The sequence below is a fragment of the Photinus pyralis genome, unplaced genomic scaffold (genome assembly GCF_008802855.1).
Source record: "Photinus pyralis isolate 1611_PpyrPB1 unplaced genomic scaffold, Ppyr1.3 Ppyr1.4_LG8, whole genome shotgun sequence".
Lineage (NCBI taxonomy): Eukaryota > Metazoa > Arthropoda > Insecta > Coleoptera > Lampyridae > Photinus > Photinus pyralis.
Window position 1 is genome coordinate 26555698 of NW_022170819.1, and position 21896 is coordinate 26577593.

The following is a 21896-nucleotide window of genomic DNA, read 5'->3' on the forward strand; positions in this document are numbered from 1 at the left end:
ACAAGATACGAAAAATCGCATACGATTTTCAGTAGGGGAATTTTTTACCACTCGAAAACCATACTTTTAATTCGGCTCTCATTCTTGAACTTGTAGAAATCGATTGGCGAAGGTTTGACATCGATTTCTCTTTTTATCTTCGAGTTACGCGAGGAACAGACGGACAAAATCATCACATAAGAGGAATTTGTTTTCTTTCCTCTAAAAAGTGTGTCTGCAGAGCGATGTTAAAAAATTCTACAACTGAATCCTGTAGGTAACACTGACAGTCTTTGAGCCCCTAAATTTATTTCAATTAAGGTAGCAAGTGACCGTGTTACTTAACGTAAAAAAATCCTACATCTGAAATCGAGACACCCTAATAATTTATAACAGGAATGCTCTGTAAAAGTTTTGACAAGCAAATTTTCTAACGCTTACATTTATCTCAATTAAAATATCAAAAACATCGTCGACGCTGGAAGATGTCACTTATACTCAAAGCTAAATTGTGTATCGACAACTTCCGGTTTACATCAGCAACCGGAAGTTGGCGGTTTACACGTGCCGATTTGTAAAAGTGTCTGAGCAAAATGGAAAAATGTCAATTTTCAGGGGTGCGAACAATTATAAAAAGGGTTCCCACTGATCCCTCAGAGTGGTAACCCTGCAACTTCTGCAGAACTCCCGATCACCAAAACAATAAGCGCCTACGCAAGAAAACCACGCTTAACGTCCACCACCAAACAACTAACGATTAACGTCCGTCTCCATTTTCCTAAACAAATTAATGCGTTGTTGCACGATCAACTGTGCTTGTTTTGTCTTATCTTGAAACTAATTAGCTTCCTCTGCAATAATAAGCATTCTTGTCTAACACTGCATTTAAACTTATACGCAATTATTTCCAGATGTTTAAATCTAGTATTCTAACACGTTCAACTAATAATTCCTTCGTGCGTATATGCTGGGGGATTTTTCATACCACCCATAACCGCCCGTGGTGCATTTTTTCCCAGAACCGTCTGCATGACCACTCTCATTCCACTTTTCGGGAAGACGCCATCGAAAGATGCACCGGGGGCGTCTGGGGGGTATGGAATATACACAATGAGAACATTGTTTACTCTTCGTGTATATATTCCATACCCCCCTCAGGTCCCCCGATGCTATATTCGATGGAGTCTGACTGAAAAGTAGAGAGGCGGGCGGTTTTTGGGGGAAAATGCATCACCGGGAGTCTGGGGGGTATGGAATACCCCCCGCAATAACCTCCGGTAGAAAGAAATTTTGTGCTGATCCTCTCCCTACAATTAACATTATCATAATGAGACCATTTGGACACATATATTTAAATAAAAGCTTCGTCTATATAGGCTGGGAGGTATTCCATACCCCCCAGACTCCCCGGTAGTACGTTCTGTGGCGTCCTACTAAACAGTTGAACGAGAGTGGTCAGGCAGAAGGTTTTGGGAGAGAATGCCAACACCGGGCGTCTGGAGGGTATGGAATACCCCCCAGCAAAGGGAAAATTTAATGATCTTTTCCCTACAATCATGATTTATCAATCACAATGACACCATTCGTATATTCGTATTTTTAAATACAGTCTGGAGGGTGGAGGTGGGGGATGGAATACCTCCCAGTAACAACCCCCAGTAAAAGGAAAATTGTATTGATCTTTTACGTACAATTATCAGACCAGACCCCCCCTCCCGCCGGTGCTACGTTCGGTGGTATCTTACCGAAAAGTGGAATGAAAGTGCCCAAGCAGACGGTTTTGGGGGAAGATCCTCCAGCCCTCTTCCCGTAAACTAAAATTATAACTAATTCTTCCTTTGTAACGTGATTTGAGTTTGGGGAACGAAAAGTCCCAAGGTGCGAGGTCAGGTGAGTAGGGTGGGTAGGGAAGAAAAGTGATTGAGTGTTTAGCCAAAAGCACATGAGTTCTGAAGGACCTGCCTGGACTGGAGCGTTGGGGTGATGAAAAAACCAGTCACGACCCCTTCACATTTCTGGCCTTTTCCGTCGGATACCTTGAGCTTAGAATTTTTATAACTTCGCCTCATACACCTCCAGTAAATGCCACAAAGAAAAATCCCAATATAATAATTTACGAGATTCGGTAGATTCGATCAACTTTTCAGAATTCCAAAGGATTAACGACGAAAGTTATTGGATGCGAGAAGAAAAATCTGACATGAAAACTCTGTCCGCACATCGTACAGTGGGTTCGAATAAACACACAATTATTTGATTTACAATCTTTTCTAACAGTGGTAAAAACACGTGCGTTAATTAAATTTGGTGCGATAACAAAAACTCTTATCACAAACGACCAGATGTGCCTATGTTTTATATGTTTTACAAATCTAGCAATAACAAACAATTCTAAAATGGAAAAACAACCACGGAAATACAAATTCGAATGAAATAAACCAATACTCCCAGATTTACTCTACTAAATTGAAATACACAGGGTCTGCAAGACGTTGTTTACGCAACAAATATATGTGGATTGATTTTCCATTTTAGGCAATCGAGTTAGGTGGACAAATAACAATAACCACTTGAGAAATGCTATCTTCTAATGAATGGAAATCGTAAGTGAATGACATCATTCTTTAATTGACGCGCGAGTCCAATTTGCACGAAAAACCTTTGTTATTCGCCAGGGGTTTTAAGGGTTCTGAACACGCGGATTAAAATTAGTCGCGAGCGTACACAAAAAGAAAATAATCAAGTGCCGAGCGAAGTAGAATATGTGAAAGCCGCCCTTTTTCTAGCGTCTTCCTGTCAAAGAACATGCGACGCCCTGTCGTTCCTTAAGGACCTTTACTTTTTTTTCCATTCCCCTAACAACCTCGTTCTATTACCCTTGTCTCTCGTGTGGAGTCCCGTGACTCATGCACTTGTAAGCGCGAGTGCCCTCCATCAGCTAATGCCCCAGTCGGGGTTGTAAGGAGAAAAGAGGAAGTGCATGTAAACGAAAATTGTCAATTTGCGAGCCGATCAATAATGTCTACAGGCTTAAGTCGAAAATAAAGTGTACAGCACTCAACGGGGAGATGCATAAATCCAAAGACAACAAACGAGCAAGTCTTTCAGGGCTCTTTCAAAATATAAGAGTAAATACATCAAAGCAGCGGCTCTAGTTTTAGAAGTTGTTTTCAGTTCTTGTGATTTAATTTTATGCGCTCCTACGCTACGAAATTGGGAAAAGTTTAAAGCGGAGGTGTTAAAGAGTACGTGTATATCTTTGAAGTTAGTTAATTAAAATCGTTTCAATTGAATTTAGACGTGCTTTATATTATTTACACGCATTGCGATCGATAGCAGCAGAAAAGGCCCTAGTTAATGCGACGTAACGACGTTATTAGCAGAAATTTTCTTTCATTTTAATAAAATCTCATAAGGCAACCGGGTAATGGAGATTCATTTTTCTCTAATGACGTAAAAGTCAACAATATTATTACTTTTTACGACATAATTGGCTAAGACGCGCTCTATTGGCGGTTATCTTTGCTCCGCAGGTCCCCAAGTGCCACTAGGAGCTTGTTACGTTATGGCTTATGCTGCATGCCCTCAACTCGAAGAGCCCTGCCTTATGTATGACCCGGGAACACTGGAGTAATACCTCCCCTGATATTACACTTAGCTTGTCCCCGAGCAAACAGGCAAATAACCTCGATCCGACCGAAAATAACCGCTGAGAACAACCGAAAACCCATTTACAAAGAAAGTCAATACGGATATTTTATTTAAGCCTTAATGACAAGCTTAATAATGCAACCCCATTATTAATCAAAGTAAAATTGTATGTTTTTCGGTCTCCGTCGCTATGTTCAAAAACTAATAAATAATTAACTGTTTGCTTTACGCACACAAAAAACTAGTTCTCCTCCTTCGAGATTCAAAATCGAGTTAATTAAACAAGTTTGCGACGCGACTAAATGGAAATTTCTTATTTAAAATTGTTTTACCGTTCGCAAATTTTCAACGGTACTGCGGAGGAAGGGCCCCGTTGGGCGTGTTTTTAAAAGGATTACTTTTTTCAATTGAGACCCCTTTCTGACATTATCTCGAAATTTACAACTTGATCCAGGAATTTCTGGTTTTACATTGAAATCTCCGATTTTGTCCCAGAGACTCTGACTTCATTACGGAAATACGAAGTTACATAGGACCACATAAATATTTTTTTTTTAGAATTTCGTCTTAAATTCGGAAATTCCGACTTATACCGGAAATTTTGGACTTGATATCGAGAATTACAACTTGGCTTCCGCATTTCGGACTTTATTTTGAAATTTCTGGCTACATCGAAGAAATTGCAACATTTTACGAAGATATAAGGGTGCAGGGGCCACATTTAGTTTTCTAAAAATTTCATCTTAACATCGTAAATTTTCAAACGTTATTGTGAATTTCCAGAAATTCCGACTTTAGCGCGGAAATATGAAGGTGCGGTCACAATAAATATTTCGTTTTAGTATCATAAATTCCTAAATTCCGACTTGTACTCCCAATTTTTGATTTTATCTCGGAAATTCCCATAACCAGTGATTTCTGATTTTACTTGAAATCTCCGGTATAATCCCAGAAATTATAACTGCATCCCGGAAATTCAAACGTGTTAGCGATAACATAAATACTTTTTAAGGATTTTGGTATCTGAAATTCCGACGTATAGTCTAGATTTCTAAGATTCCAACATTCCAACTTAAATCTGGAATTTCTGAATCTACTTTGAAATTTTCCTTTATACCAGAAAATTTGACTTTATTCCGGAAATACGAAGATGCATAGAGACCATCCAATTTCGCCTTAATGTCGTCAGTTCCGACTATACTCGAAATGGAAATACAACTCTATTTTGGAAATTCCAATTTAAGGGCGGAATTTCGGACTTACTTTGCAATTTCCGGTTTCATCTCAGGAATTCCGTTATCTCTGAAGCACGATGGTGGATAGCAGCTTTATCTGCACAGCGACCACTAAATATTTTTTTAGGGAATTCGTTTTAATATCGTAAATTCCGAAATTCCTACGTATGTCCGAAATTTCTGACTTTATCTCGGAAATTCGAATTCCAGCTCCGAATCTCTGACTTTACTTCGGTATTTGCATTTTATCTTAGAAATTTTGACTTTATTTTGGATATGCAACTGTGCATAGGGGTCACATAGATATTTTTAAAGAATTTTGCCCAAATATTGTATACTCGAAATTTACTGATTTTTTCCCGGAAATTCCAACTTGACTTCGGATTTTTTTAGATATACGAGGGTGAAGACGGGCCACATACAGAATTTCGTCTTAATGTCATTTGAAATTTCTAACTTTATTTTGAATTTTCCTCGGAATTTTCCGACGTTTCTCAGAAATTCCAACTTTATCTCAGAAATACGCCGTGGTCACAAATATTTTTTTAAGAATTTTGGTTTTGTATCGTAATTCTTAAATTCCGACCAACATTCCGACTTATACCCCTAATTTTCTATCAGGAATTTCTGAATTTACTTTCAAATCTCCGGTTTTACCCAGCAGTTTTGAATTTATTCTTTAAATACGAAGGTGTATAGGGGGACAAATATTTCACTTAAATATCGGAAACTCAGTTTGATACTCGAAATTTCGGACTTTATCTCTAAAATTACAACTTAACCGTTTCTTTAATTTTGTAATTAAATCTAAGAAACTCTTTCGGGAAATACGAGGGTGCATAAACGCCACATGAATTATCTAAGAATATCCGTAAATTTCCACTTACACGTCAAATTTTGGAGTTTATCTGGAAAATTCCAACGTAATCTCGGAATTTCTGACTTTTCTTTGAAATTTCCGTATTTATATTAATAATTCCGACTTTATCTCGAAAATACGAGGATGCATAGGCGCCACATAAATATATTTTTTAAGGATTTTGTACTAATATCGAAGATGCCGACTTATACTCGATATTTCGGAAACAAACTGAGGCTCCGAATTTTTGACTTTATTTTGAAATTTACGGCTTTAGATCAGAAATTCCGACTCTATCTCGGAAATACGAAAGTACATAAGGGGTCACAAATAATTGTTTAAGCATTTTATCCCGGAAATACGAATAGGTATAGGAGTCACATAAATATTTGTGAAGGATTTTGTCTCAATATCTCAACTTTTACTCAAAATCTCTGAAATTTCAACTTAAACCAGGAATTTCTGAATTTACTTTGAAGCGTCCTGTTTTATCACAGAAATTATGACTTTTTCCCGGAAATACGAATAGGTATAGGAGCCACATAAATATTTTTGAAGGATTTTGTCTCAATAATCTCAACTTTCACTTAAAATCTCTGAAATTTTAACTTAAACCAGGAATTTCTGAATTTACTTTGAAATCTCCTGTTTTATCATAGAAATTCTGACTTTATCCCTGAAATACGAATAGGTATAGGAGCCACATAAATATTTTTGAAGGATTTTGTTTCAATATCTCAACTTTCACTTAAAATTACTGAAATTTCAATTTAAACCAGGAATTTCTGAATTTACTTTGAAGTCTCCTGTTTTATCAGAGAAATTCTAACTTTATCCCGGAAATACGAATAGGTATAGGAGCCACATAAATATTTTTGAAGGATTTTGTCTCAATAATCTCAACTTTCACTTAAAATCTCTGAAATTTCAACTTAAACCAGGAATTTCTGAATTTACTTTGAAGCTCCTGTTTTATCACAGAAATTCTGACTTTATCCCGGAAATACGAATAGGTATAGGAGCCACATAAATATTTTTGAAGGATTTTGTCTCAATAATCTCAACTTTCACTTAAAATCACTGAAATTTTAACTTAAACCAGGAATTTCTGAATTTACTTCGAAACCTCCTGTTTTATCACAGAAATTCTAACTTTATCCCGGAAATACGAATAGGTATAGGAGCCACATAAATATTTTGAAGGATTTTGTCTCAATAATCTCAACTTTCACTTAAAATCTCTGAATTTTTAACTGAAACCAGGAATTTCTGAATTTACTTTGAAACCTCCTGTTTTATCACAGAAATTCTGACTTTATCCCTGAAATACGAATAGGTATAGGAGCCACATAAATATTTTTGAAGGATTTTGTCTTAATATCTCAACTGTCACTCAAAATCACTGAAATTTCAATTTAAACCAGGAATTTCTGAATTTACTTTGAAGTCTCCTATTTTATCACAGAAATTCTAACTTTATCCCGGAAATACGAATAGGTATAGGAGCCACATAAATATTTTTGAAGGATTTTGTCTCAATAATCTCAACTTTCACTCAAAATCTCTGAAATTTTAACTTAAACCAGGAATTTCTGAATTTACTTTGAAACCTCCTGTTTTATCACAGAAATTCTAACTTTATCCCGGAAATACGAATAGGTATAGGAGCCACATAAATATTTTTGAAGGATTTTGTCTCAATAATCTCAACTTTCACTTAAAATCTCTGAAATTTTAACTTAAACCAGGGATTTCTGAATTTACTTTGAAACCTCCTGTTTTATCACAGAAATTCTAACTTTATCCCGGAAATACGAATAGGTATAGGAGCCACATAAATATTTTTGAAGGATTTTGTCTCAATATCTCAACTTTCACTCAAATTCTCTGAAATTTCAACTTAAACCAGGAATTTCTGAATTTACTTTGAAGCGTCCTGTTTTATCACAGAAATTCTGACTTTATCCCGGAAATACCAATAGGTATAGGAGCCACATAAATATTTTTCAAGGATTTTGTCTCAATAATCTCAACTTTCACTTAAAATCACTGAAATTTTAACTTAAACCAGGGATTTCTGAATTTACTTCGAAACCTCCTGTTTTATCACAGAAATTCTAACTTTATCCCGGAAATACGAATAGGTATAGGAGCCACATAAATATTTTTGAAGGATTTTGTCTCAATATCTCAACTTTCACTCAAATTCTCTGAAATTTCAACTTAAACCAGGAATTTCTGAATTTACTTTGAAGCGTCCTGTTTTATCACAGAAATTCTGACTTTATCCCGGAAATACCAATAGGTATAGGAGCCACATAAATATTTTTCAAGGATTTTGTCTCAATAATCTCAGGTTTCACTCAACATTTCGGATTCTATCTCAGAAATTTCAACTTAAGCTCGGACTATCCCTATAGTTTTCAAGACATTTAGCTCGTTCTTTTTCTTTTATACCTCTGGCACCAAGAAAAATCTTGGCGATTAATATGCGCATGCGCCGATTGTAGATTACACAGCTTCTCCAGAAGCTTTTTGAATATTCATTTCTACATTTAGCGAACTGGCGCTAGCTTTTGCATGTCATATGCACAATAATGACCCCTTGCCGAGAAGCTAAAAATGACGAATTGTGTCGGAAAATACTTCGTTTCCGTTTCAATTCAGAATGGTAGTAAAATAGATCGCTAAGATCGATTATAATATGCAGAACAGTAAGCAGGTAATTACAGGCCGTCAATTTTAGCAGGAACGAGAGGATTCTCTTAACAATTTGAACCTGCGAAACTTGAAACTTTCGTGCCCCGGGGAGCCCATGCTGTTTTATATCAGGCATTTTCATATTTAAATGGTATCTGAAAGTGGGTGGAATTCGCGGTTACCACTATCTAGTTACAAAGTTTCAAGATTAGCTTTGGGGTTTTGTAATGTTCGCAAACTTCGTAAGGTATTGTCGGAAAATCTTGCGCGCTCGAAAAAAGAAATATTACCGCCGTGTCGTCCCCGGCTTATAATTCATCTTTCGTAAACGTATACGCAATAAATAAAAGCGCAGATTCTCGTATATGTCTTAATTGCATTTCGAGTCGATAACTTCGGGGCGGTCGAGAAAAAACTAATTTCGTAAATGGGGTCGCCGGAAAAATATCAATAACTCGAGCTCGCGAGCGTCTAAAACATTTATTACTTCATAAAAATTCGATGACAATATTATTTATACGGGGGAAAGGAGAAGTGACGCTTTTGAGTGTGCACATAAAACCAAAGTGATTGGCACACCTATAGCAGGGCACGTAACGAGTTCATAAAAAGAGAGGCTTTATTACGGTCCTGTGAAAGCGTTTTGTTCTTCTGGGATTTCTAAAGGTTAATAACGCTTACCTCATTTTCAGGGAAAAGGTCTTCCCTTTAAATTGCGAAAGAGAGAATGATACCGGCCACCCCTAAATAATGTTAATCCCCACTAATAATTCCCTTTGCTTTCAGGAGATTTTTCTCTGGATATTTATCCCGTGATGTTAGACGACGACGCCCGCTACCAGTGCCAAGTATCGCCGGGTCCTCTAGGTCAACCTGGCATTAGAAGTCACTTTGCCACCGTAACGGTATTGGTACCGCCGGATCCCCCGAAGATAGTTCAGGGCGATTATCTAGTGACGACCGAGGATCGAGAAATCGAGTTGGAGTGCATTAGCTACGGCGGAAAACCTGCGGCGGAAATCACGTGGATCGACGGACACGGAACGGTTTTGACGAACGGTATCGAATACCTCGTCGACGAACTTCCCGACGGTAGAAGATTTACCGCGAAGTCCATACTGAAACTCACCCCGCGCAAGGAGCACCACAACACCACCTTCACCTGCCAAGCGCAGAACACGGCCGAACGAACGCATCAGTCCGCCAAGTTAAAACTGGAGGTAAGATCCCTACGGGCGCTACCAGCACTAATCGCTCTCTCTTCCTAGGTGAAGTACGCTCCCAAGGTTACCGTGGCGATTCTGTCGGGGGCGGCCTCGAACGGACGCCTTCCCGAAGGCGCGGAGATACGCGTCGGATGCCAGGCGGACGCGAATCCGCCGGAGGTCACTTATCGGTGGTTTCTGAACGACCAGGTTATCGTCGGCGACTACACGACGGAGTTGGTGCTAACCAACGTTACCCGAAAATATCACGACGCCATAGTCAAGTGCGAGGTCCATAATGTTGTCGGGAAGAGTGAAGAAAGCGAGACGCTCGACATAAGCTGTAAGTATCTTCACTAACCATTTTCAGTTTCTTCCAAATCAGATCAAATTCTAAGCACAGGCCACTAATGAGGGGGGGGGGGGCGCTTGTGTGCGAATATCTTGAAAACGATGCTTTAGAATAAGTGGCCAGTTACAAAGGGGGTTGTGCTCTTACTCTTACAGTTTTTGAGTACATTTTTGGTACTCAATGCAATATTCCTCTTTTTGTAAAACTTGTAACTACTACCCGAATAATTTCGATCGAACTTTCCAGATGGTCCACAATTTCGAGCGAAACCAAAATCGGTACAGGCGGATAGCGGTGGAAGCGTGACCTTATCCTGCGACGTTGACGGCAACCCATTCCCCGACATAACTTGGCTGCACGAAGATTCCTCGCGGATCGTTAGTACGAGTCCCAATCTCACGTTGCGCGTCGACACGGATACCGCAGGCCGCTACTATTGCAAGGCGTTCGTGCCCGGATTTCCCGAAATAGGCGCCGAGGCGGCGATCTACCTGAAGGGACCTCCGTCGATCATAAGTCATCGAACTCAATTCGGCATCGAAGGCGACAACGTGAGGGTGGAGTGCACGGCCTACTCGATTCCGCCACCCGAACGAGTGATCTGGACTTTTAACGGGCGCGAAGTGGACCTCCACGATCAAGACTACTCGATACTGGAGGATCCGCTGCCCGAAGGCATTAAATCGACTTTGATCATACGCGAATCCCAAGAGCGCCATTTTGGGATGTACAACTGCAGCGTGACGAACCCTTACGGTTCGGACGTCGTCGAAATAAACCTAATGCCACAAAGTAAGTCTGCTAATATTCCATTTTACTAACAATCTTAATTAACTTCGTAGTTGCTTTTACAGAAACCTTTCCAATGTTGATTTTCATCATCGGATTCGTAGTGGCAGTTATCATCCTTATCATTGCGATTTTGCTGATATTTTTGTGGCACAGGCAAAGCCACAAGAAACCGCCTCCGGAAAGTAAGTACTCCAAAAATTATAATACTTGCTAAATAGACAACTTTCACTCACTGGAGTTCCAGTTAATGTTCAGTCTTTAGGACTATTCAGTTTCTATAACATTTTGAGTGACGACAAAAATGTAGAATTTTTATTTGGGCACTGAGAAATTTCACTTCACTTATTTAAGTATTCATCACCTCCACTCCATTAATCCGCATCGTTGTTACACGACGAAAAACGAACAGCCAATTGATCCCCATATGCGCACGCGTATCATGCAGGTATTATTTTATCACGCCTGGCCAATTAATTTGTCCGATAACGGCACATTTGTCCAGATAACACTCTTTTTGGTTTTAAATTAAATGTGTCCTATTCTATGGTTTCCCTGAATTTTTAACACTCATTAAATATAATAACAGTCCTTAAATTCTATATTTACAATACAAAAACTAACATTACAATGATCATTAAACAAAGTCTTGTTTTCATTTAATAGTTTCCCTCATAATCCTAAACAAATAAATAAAAACATTATGCAGGATGTGCCGCCTGCCACTTCTAATGCTAAACCTGAATTACGTTTACAGCACGTAAATTTTCAAGTGCAGGGGGCTCGCTCTCATCTTCGCCATTTTTTAAACCTAGAGAAACGAGACCCCCCTACAGTTTACACTACACTATATTGTAAGGTTTCCCTTCCTCTAACAAAAGATTTTCGATTCACACGCGCACCTCATATACCAATGGCGAGGGAACCAAAGACGAGATCGGCATAAATCAACAGCTTTCCCGAATTTCGGTGCTGATAAACGATGCCGGTCACAAAATGCGAAGTGCATACCAATGCCGAGCGAACCGAAGGCGAGTCCGGCATAGCTCGGGCTCTCCAGTAGACTCGCTTCTCTGCATCTAATAAACAGTTTGGGAAAACGTAGATACAGGGTTGTTACATGCAGTAAGGGTATACGTTATGACTTGAGGGAGACCTATGCTTTGGGTGAACGATAGAACCAGAGGGTGAACAGAGGTAGACTGAATTTTATGCCGATGCACACTCTTTATACCCCATTTCTGGGAATATGTCACTGGCACCTCATCAAAATTTTTACATCGCAGTTAGCGGCAGTGTTGCCTCGATCGTTGCATGCACCTTACCTCCGGTCTAGTGACGGAGTACGCCTTTTGCTGTGGGTCTTGATGGGTGGGGATGTGATCTATGGCGCTGGGTTGGTGAGTTGGGTTTGCTTGGTTGACGTGGTGGACGTGTACCGTTTGAGTTGTGTTGGCGATGGCCTCCACCAGCTCGGCTGTGTCGTCCAGGTGGCTCCTTTTTGTGTGGCAAGGATCGCGACGAATGGTTATGGCTATGGTCAACGATAGAGTCAGGGAAAGTCGACTGAATTTTTAAGCGGATGTACACTCCTTCATACCCCATTTCTGTGATGGGGATGTGTCAGAGGGAGTGTACTTCTCCCTATCAATCAACCACTGCTTGGCCCGTTTTCTACGTTTTTGCGAGTCCTTTTTCTGTGCTTTTTTGCCCTTCTGGCCACAGGAATTACCACACAATTCACTTTCACGCAACATTTTCAATATCGCCTCCATACAATAGAATTTTTTGCGCACACCAAAATATTGCGCAATAATATTGAACGTCCAAGGCCCGCTTTAAAGCTAAATGTCAATAAAGCCCAGACTTTCAAAAATTGCTCTTGAAACTTCCAAAGCTTCTTAAAGACAGGCTCGACTTTTAAAGACAGCAGCAGAGAATCTTACTTTTAGAGATCTAAAAGATCTTAAAGGTTCTTCAAGACGTGCATTAAGGATTTTTAAAGCTTCTGCACCCGTAAAACCCTTCGCTCAAGGAAGTCTCAAAATGTTTTTCAAAATACGGCATTATACATTTTTTAAAACTCTTTAATTTCCATGAAAGGTTGCAAAAGGCTATTGAAAACTTTTTAGAACTTCTGCCGATTTTAAGGATTAGTCGTTTTTAAACTCTTTGAAGGTCCGAAAGATTCTTTAAACCATTTCACTTATACAAGCTCTTAGTGGCTAGCGAATCTCGAGGACTCGTGAAGCTTCTGGAAGACTACTGGGGATCCTTTGAGGCTCTTGAAGACTTTGCTCTTAAGGGTTCTTAAAAGCTTGGATTGCTAAAGGGCTATAAAAGCTCTCAAAAAATCTACATAAAATACTTGGTAAGGATTTTTATGGACTCTTGCTAACTTTCAGGGAGTATTGAAGACTCTTAAAGTCTGCAGAGATGGTGGCTTTTAAAAGCCTTTAGGAAACTTTTATAAACCCTTTAAGGCTATTGGAAGTTCAAACTATTGGTCACTCGCAAAGACTTCTAAAGATTTTAAGAGGCTCTTCAGTGGTTTTAAATGTTTCTTGAGCAACCTCTTAAACATATTAAACAACCTTAAAAGACACCTATTAATGATTAATAAAGACTTTTTTCTGCCACTCTAAAATAATGTTCCTAGATAAAACTCTACAAGTTTGCGAGGTGAGGCGGCGCATCCGGACCCCTAACCGAGCTTAATTTGGTCACATTTTATAATCTCGCGCGCTCAGAAATTTAACTAGCCTTTCAATATAATCTAGCGGTCTATTCTGTATAATGTCGTTAACAAACGATATCGTTATGGTAAAGATTTGATCTTAAACGACAGTTATACTCAGATCACTGTTATTTGTCATACAGAATAGAGAAAGTCGTTGCGGAACGATAACTTTTATGTGGTCTGTCTAGTATAGTATGACCCTTGACTCACATCTAATACTACATGCTAACCATGCCCTTGTTGTAGCTGACGTTAACGTGATTGAAAAGCAATGCAAAGAATCCGATCGCAGCTCCAATATTTCCGACTTGAAGCTGGATCTTCGAACGGGCTCCTCGCACAGTAACATGCACTGCGACGACTACGTGCCGGGAGCCGACTCCGAAACCGGTAGCGAATCTGTGATTACAAGGATCGGCGTTCCACTGGCTGGACCGGTCAACTTGCCAGGACAGGAGGTGTATCGATACTCGGCGGACTACACCGAGCCCACGTTTCCACCAAAGGTATTTCCGTCACTTAATCATGCCCCCACTGTAGCAGACTATTTACAGGATGGCCAGAACAATAACGGCTACGTCCCGTACGTCGACTACGCCAGAGACTACAACCCGCCAATCATGCAGCCTCCGATCTCTTCATCGCTGGACCCGAACCGGGAGAGTTTGCAATCGACTCGCCTCCAACTAAACTCCCTACAATCCCACAATCATCCAATCTCAGTTAGCGGCTTGCCGCTTAGTGACCTCACGGACATTCACATGGTGAACGCGCCAAACATTCCAAACGGCAATCTACCAAACGTGGCCGCCATCGATCCACGATTCAGTGCGACCTACGGCAACCCCTACCTGCGAAATCCGAGCATAGGCCTGCCGACGCCGAACACCGCAAACCCGGCGGCGACACCGGCGCCTCCGCCCTACTCCCGAGATTCCTCTAGAAATTTTGTGAATGTCAGTGGCGTGGTGACAAACAGTGCTAGCGTGGTGAACCCAATTTTCGCTAACAGCGCGAACGGCGCCGTCCCCCAGGTATCTAGGTTACCCAATTCACCTACGAGTCAATACATCGTGCCGAACTCGACGATTAAACGCGGTACGATGGCGACGCACGTATAATACATTGTACATAACTAGATTTGCAGACTTAATTGCATAATTATTACGAAAAGACTGACTAAATATATCAATCGATTTTTTCAATACCCCATTAGATATTATTATCAAAGTACTTTAAGAAAGTTTGTTTATGGGAACGAGGATGATGGTACTGCGCCGAAAAACAAACATGTCCTATATTGTAAAATTTTTACGCTCGACAATTAAATTAATTGACCGAATTATCTGATTAAAAGTTAATCAAAGAGTACTGTTACATTAATAAGCTTGAGTGTAGTTGTACATATCACGTTTTGGTATCAATCCCTAGGTACCAAATTTTGCGATGTCAATTCTTATAAAATCAATATCGATCTTATTTTCTATTTCTGACCGTTCCTTGAATAAAAGATATCAAATTTACATAATCGTAATTAGAGTAAATGTAGGTATAATTGCGTTCGGCTTGGAATTGTTTAAAAGATTTTTGAGACTCTACAAGATATATTCGTGCATTTTTATTATGTACCAATTTAATCGTGAGCTTCCATTAATGAACGAAATTGCACTTCTCTCTTCTGTTTCAGTTTATTTTCTCCCCTTGAATTTAATTCATTTGTTATGGGGATGTTAGATTATAAATACCAAAGATATTTTACGAATAGTTAGAAATAATATAAAATATATATTTTTGTATGTTTGGTTTCAACAATCGAACGTTGGCCTATAAATAAGTTATTATAGGCAAAATCGGGGGATGCTTTTTTGCCATATGTAACTGTATACTAAAGCTGTTGTGTACGAATTTGGTTTAATTAGAGTACCATTCTGTTTTATATTGTTTATATTAGTAAATTATGATTCTTGTATTATATTTATAATTTGTATATAATTTACAGTGTACAATTAGGGAGGACATTTTGATTGTTTGGGATAATTCATTCCAATTATTTTTGTTGTTGTTAAATATTTGATGTTTCCTACGATTTTTATGAAGCTAATCAAGCAGAGCATAAAGTGATTTGTTAAATAGGAACAGATTTAATAGCTGTTTAGCTCAATCGTGTAAATAATGAATACTTGCTAAGTTTTCTATACTACTATTAGAAGACATTGTTTTGACTCTTCTGTAAATGAATTTTTTAAGTCTTAACGAATAGCAATATTTATAAAACTTTGTGATTGTAAAATATATGCCTAATTAATTTTCTTAGATTGTTTTCGTAACTTTATATTAGACTGCTAGGGGGAGGGCGTCCTCTAGATCTACCCACAACTGCTCTGTTTTGGATTCTTTCTAATCCAAGTTACTCTCACAAAGGCAACACGTCTCAAGGTTCCACATCTTCAACCATATCTTCACCTTTATCGCTATATGTTAATCCGGCGGGATCCCGGTATTTGCGGGATCCCGCAAAATTTTGAATGTATTGGGAAATAATCAGTTTTGTGCAATTAACTGAATATTCTCCAACGAAACACATGGTATTTCCGGGAAAGAATCCGCGTTCGTCTCTTATCGTCGGTGACTAATCTCTAAGGCGCCTCCATGTTCATCTGGATTTCTAGAATATTCACTGCAATATTTCCATACACCCAGATAAAATTGGATATTCTTAGAATATTCTTTTAACATGCCATGAATACACTGAGAACACACTATTCCTTGATTTTTCCGTATGAATACAACTTTCATACCGAAAAATTACAAACATAAAATTCCCTGGATGCACGGGGAATATTCGTTTTGTCGCAATTACGTGTAGCTTATGAATATCCTGTGAATATTCTTACTTCCAAATTGCATTGTGTAGAGTGTACCGGATACAGTTCTTTCACGTTTATGTTCAGAATATCCTAAACAGTATACCTCATAGTCGTATACAAAGAATATTCAGAATAAACTGAACTGCAAGTCTCAGAATATCCCAGGTTATATATACAGAGTGGCCCAACCAGAAGTATACAAAGGGCTTTTAGGGTATTAAATTTAGAAATTTCGAAAAATCCTCGAACACGTCAATTTTGTATTCGAGGGGGAGAACTTTTGGAATACAAATCACGAACCCAAGTCTTCACCCCTCTACGTAGGGAGCTTAACCCCTAAAATTTTAAATGGAATCCTATGGCACATTATTTGAAAGCCAATTTAATCGTGATTACTAATCTGCTTTGCTTTTTTAATTCTATTGATTCGTTTCGGAGATATTCGCATTTGAAATGGTTTTTTTCCCCTGATTTAAGTCCTTTAGATTACTTCTTGTGGGGATATTTAAAGAATAAAGTTTATGCTACTCCGCCCGGAACATTACAAGGGTTGCGAGCACGTATAACCATAGTGTAAGAATAGAATACACAATTTCGAGCGATTACCCCTGAAATCTTGCAACATGTACGGCAGCGTTTTGAAGCAAATCTTTATTATTGCATGGAAGCAGGCGGAAGGCAATTCGAGCATTTATTGAAATAAATGTTGTGTGTTTAAAGTTATTTGTTATTTTTTGCACAATTTAAACTTTTTTTAATACAAGGTGACTTAGATCGCATTTGTTTTGGTTTTTTTAGAAAAAAACATTTCAAATGCGAATATCTCCGAAACGAATCAATAGAATTTAAAAAGCAAAACAGATTAGTAATCACGATTAAATTGGCTTTCAAATAATGTGCCATTTGCCATAGGATTCCATTTAAAATTTTAGGGGTTACGCTCCCTACGTAGAGGGGTGAAGACGTGGGTTCGTGATTTGTATTCCAAAAGTTGTCCCCCTCGAATACAAAATTGACGTGTTCGAGGATTTTTCGAAATTTCTAAATTTAATACCCTAAAAGCCCTCTGTATACTTCTCGTTGGGCTACTCTGTATATATAAAATTCAAAGGGCTGTAACTTTTGATCTAGTAGTCCAATCTTGGAACTGTTTGAAATAATGGATTCTACTGGCCAAACTCTATAAGAAAATGTTTTTTCCCGGTCGATCTCAGACAATTTTTCTTCCGGCCTCAAAAAAAGGCAGTTATTTACCTTCCTTTTTTTACCAAAAATCGACTGCTCCAAATTTTCTCGGGAAAACACTTTTTCTCACTAATTTTGGTGTGTAGAATCCAAAACGATTCGTACGTTTTCGATCAGACCTCTCAATCAAAAGTTATGGACTAAATACAAATTTCGATGCATCATGATTTACGAATATTCAGATCAAATGGAGAATATTCTTTTAAGTTGCATGGTAATATACTACATACCTATTCTAATATCCTTATGAATATCCTGTGAATATTCTTACTTCCAAATTGCATTGTGTAGAGTGTACCGGATACAGTTCTTTCACGTTTATGTTCAGAATATCCTAAACAGTATACCTCATAGTCGTATACAAAGAATATTCGGAATAAACTGAGCTGCAAGGGTATTCTCAGAATATCCCACGTTTTATATATATTGCTGTGTGGCCCCACGTTGGGCGCCAATTAAAAATACTGTGGCCCCACGTTGGGCGCCAATTTAACAAGTTAAAAAGTAATCGTAAACGATTTACATAAAGCGCATTTCCACTTGCATTCATTTCCCATTTGTAAGATGCAACTTCTGTTAAAATCGTAAAAATACGGCCACAAATATGAAAGATAGCGTTGCACATGGGCAATCCATTTTTGCCGTGCTTCTTCAAGTTCAGTTTATGAGAAGAATTTCATTTCAATGCAAAACTAAATAAGAAAGTTGGAGCTGCGCCTGCGCAAACCTAAATTTTGAAACTAATGTTAGATTTTCCTTTGTTCCAAGCGCCTAAATATCAAATTTCACTTAAATGCTTCCATAGATAAAAAAGTTTGCACTGCGCATGCGTAAAACCAAATGTTGAAATTGGCGTTTGATTTTCCTTTATTCCATGTGCCTATGTATCAAATTTCGCTTAAATTCTTCCATAAATAAAAAAAGTTGGCACTGCGCATGTGCAAAACAAAATTTTGACACTGGCGTTTGATTTTCCTTTATTCCATGTGCCTATGTATCAAATTTCATTTAAATACTTTTATAATTAAAAAAGTTTGCAATTCTGTTTATAAATGGTCAAGATGCGAAAAGGGCACTGAATTTTGAATCGATTCGACTCAACTTTTGGCGTTGCGTATTATATGGCTAAAGCTATGCCCATATTGAATTTCATGCAATTCAGTTAATAACTAACGGAGATGTAAAAGCGATCGGACATTTCTAAACAAAGTTATCGTTCACACGGACAGATACAGGGGCAGACAGACAAAGGAACAGACGGACAGACCAACAGACAGACGACAGACAGCAATACAAAATTATAAAAGATCTCTAGGATCGCTAATAAACGGGAAAAGTGTAAAATTATAGAACATGTAAAAAACGGTTTTTTGTTTTTTTTACAATAACGTTTTTTGTAAGCGGTACAGAAAAAATTCCTTCCTTGGTGCAAGACTCGACACCATACGAACCAAATAGCGAAAAAAGTAGAACAATAGCTCTTAAGATAAAGAACTAGTAGCGTCGCAAAACGAGAGGACGGACGGACGGACGGACGGACGGACGGACAAAGTGTCCACAATACCGCATTTTTTTTTATTTTTGTGGAAATGCGCTAAAAATGCTGTGTGCACCGGTCCGTAAGCCAAACAGACCGTACACAAAACACCTAAACAAACCTAGCTAGCTCAAACCTTTATCTTCCTCGGAACAAAACTTCTCCCCAGCACAGAGGAGGAATTCGACTCTTTTCTCAGTTAAATTATTAACTTCTAACAGATAGTGGGTTAGACCAAAAACCATAAATTCCAAATCAATCTTAAGAATTTTGATTAAATAAAATAGACCTTGGGCAAGTATCCAAAGAAAACAGTAAATGAAAGGAAATGAAATCGTTCGAATGACATACACAGCAATTATTGTGAAAAATTACAAAATTCAAATTTAATTGTCACACACACAAAGAAAAAATATTACAAGAGACACAAACAATTATTACAAAGAGAAAAAAAAACTAAAATTAAAACTTAATTTTACTTACATTCGGTACATGTCCAAAACTGCTAATCCAAATACGTTACACACAAACAAAAACAACAAAATTTCAAAATTACACAAAAAACACTCAAGTCGGCGTCGACCACACCTTAGTGACGCAATTTACTGAAGGTCCAAACTTCCAAAACTGCCGCAACTCGGCTTGCCACTCCGTAAAACGGAAACTCCACCAACTTCCAATGCTGGCTGGCCTCTACACAATCCAAACTAGCTACAATAACTCGCCGAAGCGAAAATAAACAATCTTCACTCAACTCAAAAACTGCCCTGATTGGCAACAAAACTGAGATAAAAACTTCACAACTCCAAAACAAACTTCAAACTTCTGCAGACATGGATCTGCTCTCAACTTGGCAAAAGGCGATTTAAATTTCAACCAAACGTAGTTCTGCGTTGACAGTGGCAAAAAGCCCTTCCTCTTCTCAGTCCGTTCTATTTAAGGTGGAAACCCTTCTTCCAAAATTACAAATTAAAACAGCCAATGATAAGCAGTTGACAACAGAAAATTTCCCCCCTAACGTAAGTTAAACTAGAGGTAGAAATTATTTTTATAATCAATTTTTAACCGACATTAAGAGATAGCACAAAATTAAAATACTAGGAAAAATAGAATTTTCTATCTTTTAAATACTATGAAAAGGCGATAAATAACATCCACCTGTCAATTAAATTAAGCTTTTACAATTGATAACAGAATAAAAGCGATATAAAATTCTCAGAAATTTAAGTTAAATAAAATTAAAGATGAGATTAAAATGTAATATAGTGTATTATTCCGTGTTCTCGCCAAGAAATTCAAACCATAAATTAAGAAACGCCTTTACGCATGAGGGCAGACAGGTCGTCAAATAAGTTATTTGGGCGTATCTACTTAAAGCTACACTTTCAATCAACGCGTTTTGGAAGGTTTTATAAAGAAAAGTATGTTGTTTCTTCTTAGGTACAGGTGTGACTATCGCCAACGAATTTTGTCGTGATGCTTTTTGGCTTAGGAAAAGAAATTGTTTTAACTTTTTTATTATTATATTATACGTTCATTCAATATCTATTTTTCTCGATCCAATCCGTAAAGGCCGACACTCTGGTGAAGGCATCAGGATAACCCTTAGCACATGGACGTCCAAAGGATACGATACCAATTTGCTTGTTGGCGACTAATGGACCACCGGAATCGCCGTGACATGCACCTTCGCCTGCCTTAGTTAGGGTGCAAATGTGAGTGCGATCAACGGAATTGTGATTGAGGAGCTTGGCACAATCCTCGCTTGTAATAGTCTTCAGATCGATGTGCTGGAGATTGTTTGGAAGTGAGCCAGGATAGTTCAATCTTCCCCATCCACTCAAAATACAGTCTACTTCGGCACCGAGGTATTCAGTTTCTAAATCGACGGCTTTCACTTTATCCGTAAATGAAATGGGAGTTTTCAACTTTAAAAGGGCGATGTCGTTTGTGAAGCGCCAGGAGTCGTATCCGGTGTGGGCCCTGATGGATTCAATTTCGTACGTAACACCTCCTGAGTTGAGTTTATTGGAACCTGCCACAACACGCAAGAAGCTCGGACTGGATCTAAAGGTAAACGCGCGTTACAAGGAGAAGGTGGACATTTCGATAGGGTACTCACCCAGTGACACAGTGTGCGGCGGTCATAACCGTAGTAGCATCAATGATGGAACCACCACAGTTGTGGCTGCCGAAGCTTCTCAGTGAGACTTGGTAAGGATACGCTCCTTCAGGCGCATCGCTACCACCAACGATCTTCCAATCGTACTCATCTTTAGGAACTGTTCCAATCAGGTGGTTAAATGGCGAAACCGCACCCAAAGCGCCGGTGACGAATAGAAGTAGCAGGGAAGCGTTCATGTCGAAATGGATGGATAGATTCACACTATGCCGTACTTGCTCAATCTTTCCCTTATATACGATTTTGATGGGATGTTGACTGTAGAATCGTGAAGTGGTGCTTCAGATAATGTATATTTTCCAATCGCAATAATTAAAGGTCATTTAATGCCTAAAGCGTTTGTAAACAATATCTTTAAAAAAGGCCATTTTTGTATAACTATAACGAAATAAGGTCTACTAAATTAGCAATACATGCATATCAGCTTGTAGGTATATGTACCAACTTATATGAGAACCTACATGAAATTTGCCTTCCTAAGAGGTTCGTCTGATAATAGTAAGTGTCTTATTTACTTTACCATGGAACTTTTCACTCCGTATGTAAACGAATGAC

At 38.5% G+C, this 21896-nt stretch overlaps 2 protein-coding genes across 4 annotated transcripts in view; one reads left to right on the forward strand and one right to left on the reverse strand.

Annotated features, from left to right (window-relative positions):
• Positions 1–15126, forward strand: part of LOC116178657 (irregular chiasm C-roughest protein) — a 57286-nt gene extending 42160 nt beyond the window's left edge. The window contains exons 3-8 of one of the 3 annotated variants that reach the window (XM_031498224.1): positions 9211–9644; positions 9693–9972; positions 10228–10773; positions 10824–10955; positions 13757–14016; positions 14065–15126. In XM_031498224.1, the coding sequence (XP_031354084.1) occupies positions 9211–9644; positions 9693–9972; positions 10228–10773; positions 10824–10955; positions 13757–14016; positions 14065–14631 (2219 nt within the window). In that variant the 3' untranslated portion in view covers positions 14632–15126. The remainder of the gene's footprint in view (positions 1–9210; positions 9645–9692; positions 9973–10227; positions 10774–10823; positions 10956–13756; positions 14017–14064) is intronic. The other 2 variants (XM_031498225.1, XM_031498226.1) reach the window with 2 other exon arrangements.
• Positions 15127–20660: 5534 nt separating this feature from the next.
• On the reverse strand, positions 20661–21534 carry LOC116178659 (chymotrypsin-1-like). Its single transcript, XM_031498227.1, has 2 exons — positions 21282–21534; positions 20661–21226 (listed from the first exon to the last, which is right to left on the reverse strand). The coding sequence occupies exons 1-2, from the start codon at positions 21518–21520 to the stop codon at positions 20698–20700; spliced, it is 768 nt and encodes a 255-aa protein (XP_031354087.1). The 5' UTR covers positions 21521–21534; the 3' UTR covers positions 20661–20697.
• Between the last annotated feature and the right edge of the window lie 362 nt (positions 21535–21896).